The 14109-nt window shown below is 38.0% G+C and overlaps 2 protein-coding genes across 2 annotated transcripts; both read left to right on the forward strand.

Annotated features, from left to right (window-relative positions):
- The first annotated feature begins 10723 nt into the window (after positions 1-10723).
- Positions 10724-11445, forward strand: LOC130946906 (nuclear transcription factor Y subunit C-1-like). Its single transcript, XM_057875802.1, has one exon. It carries the CDS (start codon positions 10746-10748, stop codon positions 11127-11129), a length of 384 nt encoding a protein of 127 aa, XP_057731785.1. The 5' UTR covers positions 10724-10745; the 3' UTR covers positions 11130-11445.
- Positions 11446-12149: 704 nt separating this feature from the next.
- On the forward strand, positions 12150-13892 carry LOC130945946 (uncharacterized). The gene has a single exon (XM_057874633.1). It carries the CDS (start codon positions 12150-12152, stop codon positions 13890-13892), a length of 1743 nt encoding a protein of 580 aa, XP_057730616.1.
- Positions 13893-14109: the final 217 nt, after the last annotated feature.

Below are 14109 nucleotides of genomic sequence, written 5' to 3' on the forward strand. Positions count from 1 at the left end.
TAAGGGTATACTATTGATTTTTAATTTGTAATCTTCCAATTGTGTTTTTAACCAAATTAATTGTGAACAACAAGCAGATGCGGAAACATATTCGGCTTCAGCAGTGGATAGAGCCACTGTGGCTTGTTTCTTGCTTGACCACATGTTGAGTGAGCTTCCAAGGAAGCAACACATGCCGGAGGTGCTCCTCCTATCCACCCGGTCTCCCGCATAATCTGCATCACAAAACCCTACTGCACAAAAGTCATCAGATTTAGGATACCATAATCCATAATTACAAGTTCCCTTAATGTATCTAATGATGCGTTTAACAGCCGTGAGGTGGGATTCTTTTGGATGAGATTGAAACCTTGAACATACACCCACACTTTGGACTATATCCGGTCTAGAGGAGGTAAGGTACATGAGTGAACCTATCATTCCTCTATACCTTGTTTCGTCCACATCTTGGCCATCATCATCTTTTTCAAGTTTAGTATTGGGATGCATAGGAGTGCCCATTGATTTGGAATTTTCTAGGCCAAACTTTTTGATAAGTTCTTTTGCATACTTTCCTTGGTGAATAAAAGTACCATTAGGAGTTTGCTTAATTTGGAGGCCAAGAAAGAAAGTAAGCTCTCCCATTAAACTCATCTCAAACTCACTAGTCATGAGTTTTCCAAACTCTTCACACAAGGAAACATTGGCCGAACCAAATACAATGTCATCAACATAAACTTGAACAAGAAGAATATCATCATTAGATGCTTTAATGAATAAGGTAGTGTCGGTGGTTCCCCTTTGAAAATGATTTTCCAACAAGAAGGCACTAAGCCTTTCATACCAAGCTCTTGGAGCTTGTCTAAGACCATAAAGAGCCTTAGTTAATTTAAAAACATGATTTGGAAATTCTTTATGTTCAAAACCGGGGGGTTGAGCCACATACACTTCCCTATCAATAAAACCATTAAGGAAGGCACATTTAACATCCATTTGAAACATTTTGAAACCCTTATGGGCAGCATAGGCAAGAAGCAACCTAATTGCTTCCATTCTAGCTACCGGAGCAAAAGACTCATCAAAATCAATACCCTCTTCTTGATCGTAACCTTGGGCCACTAATCTAGCCTTGTTACGAACAACTTGTCCATCCTCACCAAGTTTATTCTTAAAAACCCACTTAGTACCCGTTACCTTCTTACCATCCGGATGGGGTACTAGTGTCCAAACCTTATTCTTGTCAAATTGAGCAAGATCCTCTTGCATTGCTTTGACCCATGATGGATCCTCAAGAGCTTGTTTGACATTGTTGGGTTCTATTTGTGACAAGAGAGCAAGATTGCTAGGTTCGGTTGGCCTTTTGGTGGATGATCTTGTTGTTATTCCTTGAGAGGGGTCACCAATGATGAAGTCATGAGGATAACCCTTCATAGACTTCCATTCTCTAGGCTTTCGAACAGGTGTTGAGCTTTGATGAACTTCTGGTGGTCTTACTGTTTCAGTTTCTCGTCCCTGCTCAGGAGACAAATCGAGAGTTTCTCCTTCAATCTGACGAGACAAAACTGGACTGGCAGATTCTTCATTCTGGACAGATTTGGGATTTTCTTTGCTTGTTCCAGCTCCTTCTCCATCTGAATCATTATCTATCACAGTACTGGGAATTAAGTTAGAATCACAAAAAGTAACATGTATGGATTCCTCTATTGTCCTATGTTCCTTGAGATAAATTCTATAAGCCTTGCTTGTGGTGGAATATCCAACAAACATTCCTTCATAGGATTTTGGATCAAATTTTCCAAGATTTTCTTTATTGTTAAGTATAAAGCATTTGCATCCAAAAACATGAAAGTACTTAAGATTGGGAGGGGTTCCTTTCCATAGCTCATAAGGAGTTTTCTTTAACCCTTTTCTAATGATTGTTCTATTCAAAATATAACATGTTGTGTTCACAGCTTCAGCCCACAAAAATTTAGGAATTTCATTCTCACATAGCATGGCCCTAGTCATTTCTTGAAGGCTTCGATTCCTTCTTTCAACCACCCCATTTTGTTGGGGTGTTCTAGGGCATGAGAAATTATGAGAAATCCCTAAGTCATCACAGAATTTTTCAAAATCTTGATTTTCAAATTCTCTTCCATGATCACTTCTCAAATGGGCAATTTTCAAATCCTTTTCATTTTGAAATTTCTTACAAAGGGTGGAAAAGGCATAAAATGCATCATTCTTATGAGCAAGGAAAAGTACCCAACCAAATCTAGAGTAATCATCAACTACAACAAGACCATAATGTTTACCTCCCAAACTTTGAGTTCTAGTAGGACCAAAAAGATCAATATGTAACATTTCCAATGGCCTTTTGGTTGAGATTCCATCTTTTAATTTAAAAGAGGATTTTACTTGTTTGCCCAATTGGCAAGCTTCACAAGTAAGATCCTTATCAAACTTGATGTTTGGAATTCCTCTAACCAAATTCTTTTTTGACTAGCTTAGAAATTTGGTACATGCTAGCATGTCCCAACTTTCTATGCCAAAGCCATTTTTCAGATTCAAAAGATGTAAAGCATGTTACATTTTGTTCCTTTAAATCCTCAAGAGTTAATCCATACACATTATTGCATCTTTTAGCTTCAAATAAAACTTCCCCAGTTTTCTCACAAACAACCAAACAAACAAACTTCTTAAAGATAACATCAAAACCTAAATCACACAATTGACTAACACTAAGTAAGTTATGTTTCAAACCATTTACAAGCAGCACATCATTTATACAAGAAGAAAAGTTTTTACCAACTTTCCCAACAGCCACTATTTTTCCTTTTGCATCATCACCAAAGGTAACAAGTCCTCCATCATATTCATCAAGCTTTATGAAGAAGGTTGTCTTTCCGGTCAATGCCTAGAGCAACCGCTATCCATGTACCACATATTTTCCTTTTTCTTGGATGCTAGGCAGACCTACAAAATAAACTCAAGTGACCTTAGGTATCCAAATTTTCTTGGATCCTTTCACGTTAAACCATCTCTTATGTCCCAAATCATTGTAATCAAAAACAACTTTGTAAACTTTGTCACCAATCATTCTTTCACCAAAGAAGCATTGAACTGGAAAATGACCGCTTCGGTTGCACATTCTACAAAATCTTGGAGTTGTAGTTTTGTTAAAGTGAGTTGGGTCTTGATATGTTACATCATTTGAAGATGAAGCAATATTTTCAAAATGTGATTTTTCAGATTTATAAAAACCCAACCCAGTTTTATCATAAAGAGGTTTTTGACTAGCCAAAATTTGGTTCAAATTTTCAGAACTTTGGGTGAACTTGGCTAGGTCATCTTTAAGTCTCTTAACCTCTTTGTGCAACTCTTCATTTTGCTTAAAACAGTTCACATATGCGAGAACGGAATGATCACTTTCACAGCTTCTAACTTGGGCTTTTAACAGCTTGTTTTCTTCCACAAGATCACAAGCAGTTTCGGCCTCTCTTAGTTTTTCTTTGAGAAAATCATTTTCAGCTTTAAGAATGAAATTTTGCTGTTCAAGATCTTGGTTCTCATTTAGAAAACATCTTATTTTTTCAGAAAGGTGATCTATCATAAGATGAAGGTCTTCAGTGTTGGAGTTTTGAAATGATACCTGATCTATCTCATTTGCCATGAGACAGTGCTGTGATTTAGTCTCAGACTCTTCATTATCATCATCTGAGTCATTTTCCAAATCTTCCCATGTGGCCATCAGTCCCTTCTTCTTCACCCTTTTCGGCTTCTCTTCTTTTTTCAACTTGGGACAATCAGATTTGAAATGACCCATTTCCTTGCAATTGAAACAGGTTACCTTGCTAAGATCTTTCTTTGTCCTCCTGGAGCTGCTGCCTTTGCTTTTGAGCTTTGCCATTTTCCTGAATTTTTTTGCAAACAACACAAACTCATTTTCAGAAGAGTTATCACTGGATTCATTATCCAGAGGGTTAGTCACAGAAGAAAAAGCAATTCCTTTTTTTTTGAATCCTTTTTCAAATAGGAGTTTTCAAAGGCAAGTAAGTTTCCTCTCAAATCATCAAGTGTCATAGAATCTAAGTTACTACTCTCAGAAATAATTAAGGCTTTTGTTTCCCACTCTTTTGTGAGACATCTCAACACTCTTCTCACTAGCACAGATTCTGAATGTGTGATTCCAAGAGCATCTAAGCCAACAGTGATGACATTGAACCGTTCGAACAGTTCATCAATGGACTCTCCTTCCTTCATTGCAAACATTTCATACTCCCTGTTTAACATATCTGTCCGAGTCTTCTTTACAATGGTAGTTCCTTCATGAGTGATTTGCAACTTGTCCCAAATTTCCTTTGCCGTTGTGCATCGTGATACTCGTCGGTATTCCTCAAAGCTGATAGCACAGTTGAGCAGATTGGTTGCCTTGGCATTTAACTCCACCGTCTTCCTATCTTCCTCAGTCCAGCTTGCTTCTGGTTTAAGAGAGACTACACCTTGAGCATTTGTGGTGGTTGGAAATTTAGGACCCTCCAAGATGATCTTCCAAAGTCTGTAATCCACGGCTTGAACAAATATCTTCATCCTCTCCTTCCAATAGGTATAATTTTTCCCATTGAAGAGGGGAGGTCTGTTGCTTGATTGACCTTCAGCCAGATTGTATGATAACACATTTGTGCCACTGTTTTCTGCCATGAGGATCTTTACTCCAAGCTGCAAAGCTTGATCTCTTTGAGACCAAGCTCTAATACCAATTGATGGTTTCAGTGGCTAAGAGAAGGGGGGGTTGAATCTTAGCCCTCTTTTTAAATGCTGGCACTTGCTGAACTTCAGAAAAGACTTTTCTGTTTTTGCTCGTCACTTGACACGAGCAACTTTGTTTTGTCTCGTCCCTTGCCACGAGACTTTTTGTTTTGTCTCGTCACTTGGCACGAGATAATTCTGGCTTTTGCTCGTGTGTGGTAGAAAACAGAAATGGAGTAGAAAGAGAAAGAACTTGCACCCAGATATATCCTGGTTCGGCTGCTAAGTGTAGTGCAGCCTACATCCAGTCTCCATCACAAACATGATGGAATTTCACTATAATCAATCTGATTACAACTTGTAAAGTGCTAACCCAACTTACAAGGGGATTCCCACAGAATCATGATACACAACAAAGATGTACAAAGGAACTCTAAGACATCAATGGCTTTTCTTTTAATTTTGCACTCTCTGCCTTTTTCTGCTCTATGGCTTTTTCATTACAAACCTCACTTGTTTGCCTTTTACCATGAGACTCAAGACATGACAAAATTAAACAGAAAAATTACAAAACAGAGAACATTGAAGGAGAAGAGAAATCTGTTAGCTCAGGTAGCTCTGAGAACTCTGTGCCTTGCACTCTCAAATTTTCTCCTTGCCTCAAACAGTGGTTGTTTCCCCTTTTTAAACAAGAAGAAAGCCTCCACTCTTGAAGCCAAAACCGAATCAACTTTCTTCCTCCTTCAACAAACAGAACCGGTTCGGCCACTCAGAGAGAGAAGAGATAACCATGCATTAACCAACATGCAATTACCTCTAGTCCTTTCTTGATCATCACCCTTCATCAATCCGGGCTCTCCATCCTTGGCTTGCTCTCCAAGATGGATTTCTGGCCCTTGATGCCTCATGATGATGATGACTTCATCTGCTTCAATCCCTGCCTTCAACCATCACTTCGCCACTCTAGCTACTCCCTGTGGTGGTTGAGCAGAATCAAAGACAAGCCATGCTTCAAGAATCTCCTCTAGCTGGCCGAATCTTCTTCTTCCATTTTTGAGCATGAAAGGCTCAAGATAGCTTCACCAAATCTAACCACATTTGGTAAGCATCTTAGCCACAGCTCATCTTTCTTTTGGTATGTTTTCTTGCCATCATTAGCTTGATGGTCTTGATGCATGCTACTCTTTCCTTTTCTTCGTTGAAGAGCACGACGTCCATGGTTTACTGGACAAGGACCAAAGAGAAAAGAAGAAAGAGATGAGAGAGAAATAAAGAATCTGAAAGAAAAGCAATACAAAGTGGTTGATCAAATTAATTAGGCATAGCTTGCTTTTACTTCCCTATTGAGTGGTGTGTAAGTCATAATAACCATCAATCACATCAGCTGAATTTTTCTCTCTCATGTTCCCCATGCATTAATTAACAATGTAATAGATTTTGAAATCCATCACATGGTTAACACCTTGGTTCCGTTGGAAGCACTTAGCTTTCATTTTTCCTTTTGTTTCGGACCAAGAATGAAAACATTCATCATTTGTAAAACTTGGGCTAGTAGTGTTGAAATTAAAAGCTGGCCCAATTAGTAAGCATTTGCTTTCCTGATAAGTTGTGTAGCGGATCAAGCATAGGAAGCAAACAAGAAAGCATTTGTTTGGGCTTGCAATCATTAACAATTATTCTGGCCCAATTATAACTAGCTTTTTAACACAAAGCTGAATTAATAATGCAACAGTTGGGCTTTGTTAATTTTCTTTTGTTTCGGCCCAACAAAATCTGCACAACAAAATTATTTTAATCAGCACATTAATCAAAATTAGCTTAATAATTTTGCTGTTAATAATGTTTGATCATCATCAATTTGGTTTAGAGTTTTTCAAACTCATCACTAATAAGTCCAAATAGGTCAAGATGTAACAATTCTAATAGTTTCTTAGTATAGACACCTTCTTTGGATTTGAAAGAAATTTTAGTTTGTTTATTCATTTGATAAACATCACATGTGATGTATTTATCAAACTTAATGTTAAAAAGGCCTCTAACTAATTCTCTTTTGACGAGTATAGAGATTTAGAACATACTAGCATATTCTAATTTCTTGTGCCACATCTATTTTTCAGATTCCAGTGAAGAAAAATAAGTTACATTTTGAATCTTAAGATAATTTAGAATGATACCATATACATCGTCACATTTTTTTGCTATAAACAAAATAACCCCTGTTTTTTCATTTATGACTTTACGATCTAATTTTCTAAAGATTATTACATATCCAATATCACATAGTTGAGTTATGCTCAAGAGATTATGCTTTAACTTATCTACTAGAAAATACTATCTATACAAGTAGAAAAATTTTTGCCAACCTTATCAATGACAATTATTTTACCTTTACCATCATCTCCCAAAGTGACAAATTCTCCATCATATTTGTTGAGTTTGATGAAGAAGGTAGTCTTTTCAGTCATATGTCTTGAACATCCACTATCAAGATATCACATGTTCTTTTTCTTCTTAGATGTAAGGCAAACTTATATGTTCTTTAACTAATCTTAGGTATCCAAATCTATTTGAATCATTTTATGTGAAATATTTTTGGTTGTCCTAGAGCATTATAATTATGAACAATTTTATACAATTTGTTATCACCAAAAGACCTAAAAAAAAAGCATTGTTGAGGAATATGACCATTTTTATTGCATTTATAGCAATGATTCCTAATTGCTGAAATTTAGAGGGTTTCTGAAAATTTTAGACTTAACATTCTTGAAAGAGGAAATTTTAATTTTTTGAAATATTTGTTCAATAACAAATTTGCTTTCCTCTTTAAATTTAAGTTCAGAGTTTTCAAAATTACATCTTTTGACAAATAAGTAATTTGTCAAAATTTTTTGAACCTTAAATAAATTGTGCTAGATCTCTATTAAGATTTTTAATTTTTTTCATTCAATTTTTTATTTTCAGCAATTAAATTAATAGAGGCTAAGACTGAATGCTTGATTTTGAATTTATTTAATTCATCTCTTAAAGCATCATTTTTTTTCTTTCAAAGATTTTTCATCAAAAGCTTCGGTTGCCTTTACTTTTTCTAATAAAAAATTATTTTCATCTTTTAATATCTCATTATCTTTCTTGCACTTAACATATTTATCAAAAAAAATTTTTGAGTTCACAATAAAATCTTTGATAATAGAATGCAGTTCATTAGTGGGTAAATCAAAGAGATCTACCTTATCCATGTCCGTGTGATCATCCATCAAGCACATTTGAGCCTCATGATCAGAATTTTTTTCATCTTCCGAATCAGCATCATTTTTAAAATTTTTTTAAGTTGCCATTATCACCTTCTTTTTGCCCTTCTTTGATTTTTCGTCTTTTTTCAATTGAGGGCGGTCAGACTTGAAGTGACCTGGCTCCTTGTAGTGGTGACAAGTAAATTTGGATTGATCCTTTTTTAAAATCTTTGGATGAAGTAGTTTCTTTGCGTTTGCTTTTGAATCTCATTAAACTCCTCATTTTTCTTGCAAATAGCACCATCTCTTCATCTGAGATACTGTCATCAGATTCTTTTTTTCTTTAGCTATCATTCTTGACTTCAATACTATATTTTTTTTTTTGTTATCTCTGTCTTGAGACATGTAGGTAGTTTTATAGACCAACAGCTTACCTCTTAGCTCATTATAATGATTTTTATCAAATCATTCCTTCCAAAGATGGCAATACTTTTCACTTTCTATTTTTTAGTGAGATTCCTCAAGATCTTCTTTACTAAAGTATCTTTAAAATAGCTTTTTTTTCAAGGCATTCATGTTGTTGATGAATATTAAAAACCTCTTGAACATCTGATCAATGTTTTCATCCTCCTTCATGAGGAACATTTTGTACTCCTTCACCAGCATGTCTATTATTGTCTCTCTCACTTGTTTTTCTTCATGGGTGAGTTTCACCTTGTCCTATAATTTTTTTTTGTAGTTTTTCACCTTAAAATTTTGCTATACTCTTCAAAATTTATTGCATAGTGCCTTAGTTTGATTGCCTTTGCATTGAGTTTAATCTTCTTCTTCTATTTCTCTATCTATTCATTGTCTTCATTTGGTACCACATCTTCATCAACATTTTGTTTTGTTGGGATATCAGATCCTTAACAATAATCTTTCAGATATTGTAGTCAATTGACTGCACAAAAATTCTCATTTTCTCTTTCTAATATGAGTAGTTGCTATACCGTTGAAGTAGAAAAGTCTATTGTTAAACTGACCTTCAATGAGCATGTATGCCATGATGTTTGTACCCATGTTGATAGCCATGGATCTTTGTTTCAAGTTGTGAAGCTTGACTCTTTGAGATCGGGCTCTTGATACCAATTGATGGTAATGCTAGAACTTGATAAGGGAGTTGAATCAAGTTTATTAGAAAATAAGTTCTTTTAACAATTTTTTGCGGAAGCAGATTATGCAAGAGATTTTTTACTTTTTGTCTTTAAAACTAGAATATAATAAAGTAAGGAGGAAGAGAATGAGACAAGTATGTATTCTTATTTACTTTTCTTGTGCCATGAAACCTACTCCACCACAACCATGGTAGAATTTTCACTATAATCAAACTGATTACATACACAAATACCAATGAATTATATCCTAATTTATTTAGTACCAACCACTAAATTTCTGCTCAAACCTAACCATCACCAAGCATCAATAAAGGAGAACCCACTAGTTCAATCAGCTACTGAGTGCTATCCCAATTTGGCAAAGAAAATTAATTCTAATTCATCAAGTAACAAGTACAAAATTTTTTTTTTTGGTTTTTTCAATGCACCTCTCTTGCTTCTTTTACTCTCATGAATTTTTCAATTTTCTCTTCACCTTGATATGTCTTTTTCTCCGTTACAAAAAGATGAACAATAGATTACCATAACACTGAAATTTCAAATGAAGTACAAAGTTAAAGAAAAATATTTTAGCTCAAGTGTCATTCTATTTAATTTTTCTTGCCTTCAAATATTGTTGAGAACCAGTTATACAGTGAGAAGCTTGCTTCATTAAATTAGTTCACTGCCTCTTCATTTTTCTTGCCGATTTTACTCGTTGTACATAGTTATCTTTTTTGATATGCAATACTTTTTCATTTTGCTCCACTAAACTACAAAAATTGCTGGCCCCTAAACTTTTTCTTAAATATATTGTACTGAAACTTTAAATTGGTGTATTGAATATTTGCTGAAACAACATAAATTTAGACTGAGAGATAAAATATTGAGCCTACACCGCTAACATACACACATTAAATTGAATTTAGAATTTTAACCCAATAAATATTTATCATTATATTTATATACCCAAAACCAATATCTTAATCCAACAAGTTATGTTGTGAATTCTAAGACATTTCGTTTTCATTCCTGAATCTTTTCAGTTCGAGAGAGATCTTCGGTTTGTTGAAAACATATGAATAATTGATACTCTTTTTGCAGAGAAAAGCTAAAAGCTCAAAGAACCACACAATCACTTTTCGTGCACTCTTTTACTCCGTGATTTTAGTTATCCAACATCATTCAATTTTAGTCTTTATGTTTATAATTTAAAATTTAATTTTAAAAATTAATGATTTAAGATAAAAAATTTAAAATAAAAAAATAATTTTAAAAAAATGAACTGATGTTAACTGAAAAAGATTAATTACTACCTGACATTATTCATTTTGAATACATGCACTAAGCTTAATAATAATAATAATAATAATAATAATAATAATAATAATAATAATAATAATAATAATAATAATAATACACAGGGAAAATGATCAATAATTTTATGGTATGCAGTCTAATCAACAATCAAAATGTACAACTAAGAATCTTCAATAATTTATTTTTCATTAGAATTCAATTAGCCGGCTCAAGCAGGCTGGCCGGCAATGTTATTGTAGTGAAAACTTCAATATACCAATAGCATGCAAACCATAGCGTATATATATAGATAACACTAAAACACATAGACAACATTAAAACTGTATACTATTATTATTGTAGAGAGAACAATATGAGACAAGCAGGTGCATATTCCGGGATACTATGTGGGGGCATTTCTGGAAGAACAGGGCCACACTCTTTGCCATTGGCAAGGATCAAGAAGATCATGAAGAAATCTGGTGAAGATGTTAAGATGATTTCTGGTGAGGCACCTATTGTTTTCTCAAAGGCTTGTGAGCTCTTCATTGAGGAACTTACTAGAAGGTCTTGGATCGTCGCCATCCATGGAAAGAGGAGAACCTTGCATAAAGATGACGTGGCATCCGCCGTCGTCGCCACTGATATCTTTGACTTTTTGGTCACTTTGGTGTCTCATAATCATGGATGCGCTTTGAATAATAATGCCAATAATGATGGTGCTGTTATGGAAATTCAGACATTACAGTATTCTTAAGCTGTCTTTGAAAATATAAATACAAAGAGATATTATTAGAAGACACAAACTTATTTGATACACAGATAAGTATATTGATAGAGGAAAATTTTTAAGTGTTTCGTTTACTTTATTGGAACACCAGTGTACCACGTATTATTCGGTAGTGAGTTTTGAAAAATAGAAAGTAAGCACATGAAAAATTACATGTATTTGGATATACTTTTATCTTGTTTCGGCGGCATAACTTTACATATACACTACTGTCTACTGATTCATGAAGGATTTGAAGCAAGTTAACATGCATGTTATGGGCAATAAAAATTAAAATATATATTATATATATATATATATGGAGTTTGGGTTCCGTAAAAAAAATGAGTGAAATTTTTTTCTTTACTCTGTATTGTCTTTGCTGTTGCTAAGTTCATATTTCTTTTTATTACAAAGTATAATGTTACATTAATACATTATTATTATAATTTTATCTATCTATAATTATATTATTTTAAATTAAGTTTAAATTTATAATTAATAAACAACAATCTTAATTATTATTTTTTTAAGATGTTAAATTTAATTCATAATTTAACATGTTACGGCCTGGCCCGAGGTCCGCACGGGTCGACCCGACCCAAGCTCTACCCGACCCGGCTGCGCGCCCTCCAACCGGCCCGGACACGCGTCCTGTACGGCTCGCACGCGGCTGCAGGACAACGTCCTTGAGAATATGGGCCTGTTCCCATAAGGGACCCATTACTGACATGTATATAAAGGGAAGATTGGCTCTTCCCACGAGGTACGTCATATCCTTTCACCTCATTATTCTACCCGCCTGCACGTCGCTGACTTGAGCGTCAGAGTGTCTTTGCAGGTGGCATCCCCCCCTCATCCTCTCTCCAGGACGAGTGCTCGTCTGCTCAACTCACCCGCAACCAGTGCGACCCAAACTAAGGCGTCCCCGCCCCCTTACTTGCACACCCGACCTGTCCGGAACCCGACAACCGAACATTGGCGCCATCTGTGGGGACCCCTGCCTAAATGGAGGTCGCGCTAGGTCCCGGCGACCGAGCTCGAGCAGCCGGAGCGGAGGGAGCAGCCTCCGTCGCCTCGCAAAGGGGGAGGCGGAGATCCCCCCAACAACACACGAGAACACGACCATTCGGGGGAACGGGAGGCGATAGCGCCATAATAATGCAGGAGCTACGCCACAGAGTCCAGAACCTAGAACGACAGCTGGCGGACCGGGAGCGGGATGGACGGTCTACCGATCCCAGCTATACCCCATCTCCCGGGAGCGAAGAGGAAGACTCTCACCGAAGCCGCCCGCGGCGTACATCCGCATCCCGGACGGAAGCGGAGAGCACGCGGGAGGAGTCACCCATAATGAGAAGACGAAATGACACGATCATCTACTCCCGCGGCAGACCAACCCGCCGAGCGGCAAGAGGTCACGAAGACGGGGAAGGAAGAACCGAGAGGACACGACAACCCGTGATAATGGGCGTCACCCCGTTCCACCGATCTATCCTCGAGGTCCGGTTGCCGAAACACTTCGACAAACCAACGGACATGAGGTACGACGGAACTCAAGACCCTCTAGAACACCTCACGGCCTTTGAGGCCAGGATGAATCTGGAGGGAGTGGGGGACGAAGTAAGATGCCGCGCCTTCCCGGTAACTCTAGCAGGGCCAGCGATCAGATGGTTTAACGGCCTCCCACAAGGTTCCATATACAGCTTCTCAGACATCAGCCGCGCATTCCTTGCCCAATTTACAACGCGGATCGCGAAGGCCAAGCACCCTATTAACCTCCTAGGGGTAACACAGAGACAAGGAGAACCGACGAGGAGGTACTTAGATCGGTTCAACGACGAATACTTGGAAATCGACGGCTTAACCGACTCGGTGGCCAGCCTTTGCCTAACGAACGGCCTCCTCAACGAGAACTTCCGAAAACACCTTACCACGAAACCGGTTTGGACGAAGCATGAGATCCAGACGGTAGCCAAGGAGTACATAAACGACGAGGAAGTCAGCCGAGTCGTGGCTGCCAATAAGCGGCAGTCCAGTTACAGCCAAGCTCGGCAACCAGGCGACGGAGAAAGAGCAAAGGAAAAAGCTAGGGAGGAGGCATCGAACAGGGCACCTCGACCGTTCTCCCGGGTCGGGAAATTCACTAACTACACTCCACTCACTCTCCCCATCGTGGAAGTCTATCAACAAATAGCGGAGAAGGGAATCCTGCCGAAACCCCGACCACTTAAGGACCGTACGGGAGGAAATAAGAACCTCTATTGTGATTATCATAAGGGTTATGGCCATCAAACACATGACTGTTTTGACCTGAAGGAGGCACTAGAACAAGCGATAAGGGAAGGAAAGCTAGCCGCGTTCTCCCACCTCATCAGGGAGCCGAGAAGACGTTATCGCGATCAAGACGAAGAAGGCAAAACCCGTTCGGCCAAACGGCGACAGGAACCCGAAGACAGAGACCACGGCCTCACTGTGATAAACGTGGTAACGGCCAAAAACGCCGCGCCAAGATCCCGGTCGGCACAGAGAAAAGACGTTAAGGTTTTGACGGTCTCATCCCCGCCAGTGCAAAGCTCTAAGAAACCTCCCTCCATTTCTTTCGGCCCGGAAGACCAATGGTTCAACGACGCCCCGGAAAACCCCCCATGGTCATTACGGCCAGAGTGGGAACCGGCCTCGTCAAACGGATCCTCGTCGACACAGGGGCTGACTCAAATATCATGTTCCGCAACGTGTTCGACGCACTAGGGCTAAAAGATGCCGACCTGACGACTCACCAGCACGGGGTCATCGGATTGGGCGACCACTTCATCAAACCGGACGGAGTAATATCCCTACCAATCTCGGTGGGGCAGGCCCAAGGCCGAAGGTCGGCGATGGCCGAGTTCGTAATCCTCCGAGACTCCACTGCCTACAACATCATCTTGGGAAGAAAAACAATCAACGATTTCGAAGCCATAATCAA

Source organism: Arachis stenosperma, chromosome 8 (assembly GCF_014773155.1).
Source record: "Arachis stenosperma cultivar V10309 chromosome 8, arast.V10309.gnm1.PFL2, whole genome shotgun sequence".
Taxonomy (NCBI): Eukaryota; Viridiplantae; Streptophyta; class Magnoliopsida; order Fabales; family Fabaceae; genus Arachis; species Arachis stenosperma.

Coding starts and splice junctions, on each gene's coding strand:
- LOC130946906 (XM_057875802.1), top strand. CDS start 10,746: ATGAGACAAGCAGGTGCATATTCCGGGATACTATGTGGGGGCATTTCT.
- LOC130945946 (XM_057874633.1), top strand. CDS start 12,150: ATGGAGGTCGCGCTAGGTCCCGGCGACCGAGCTCGAGCAGCCGGAGCG.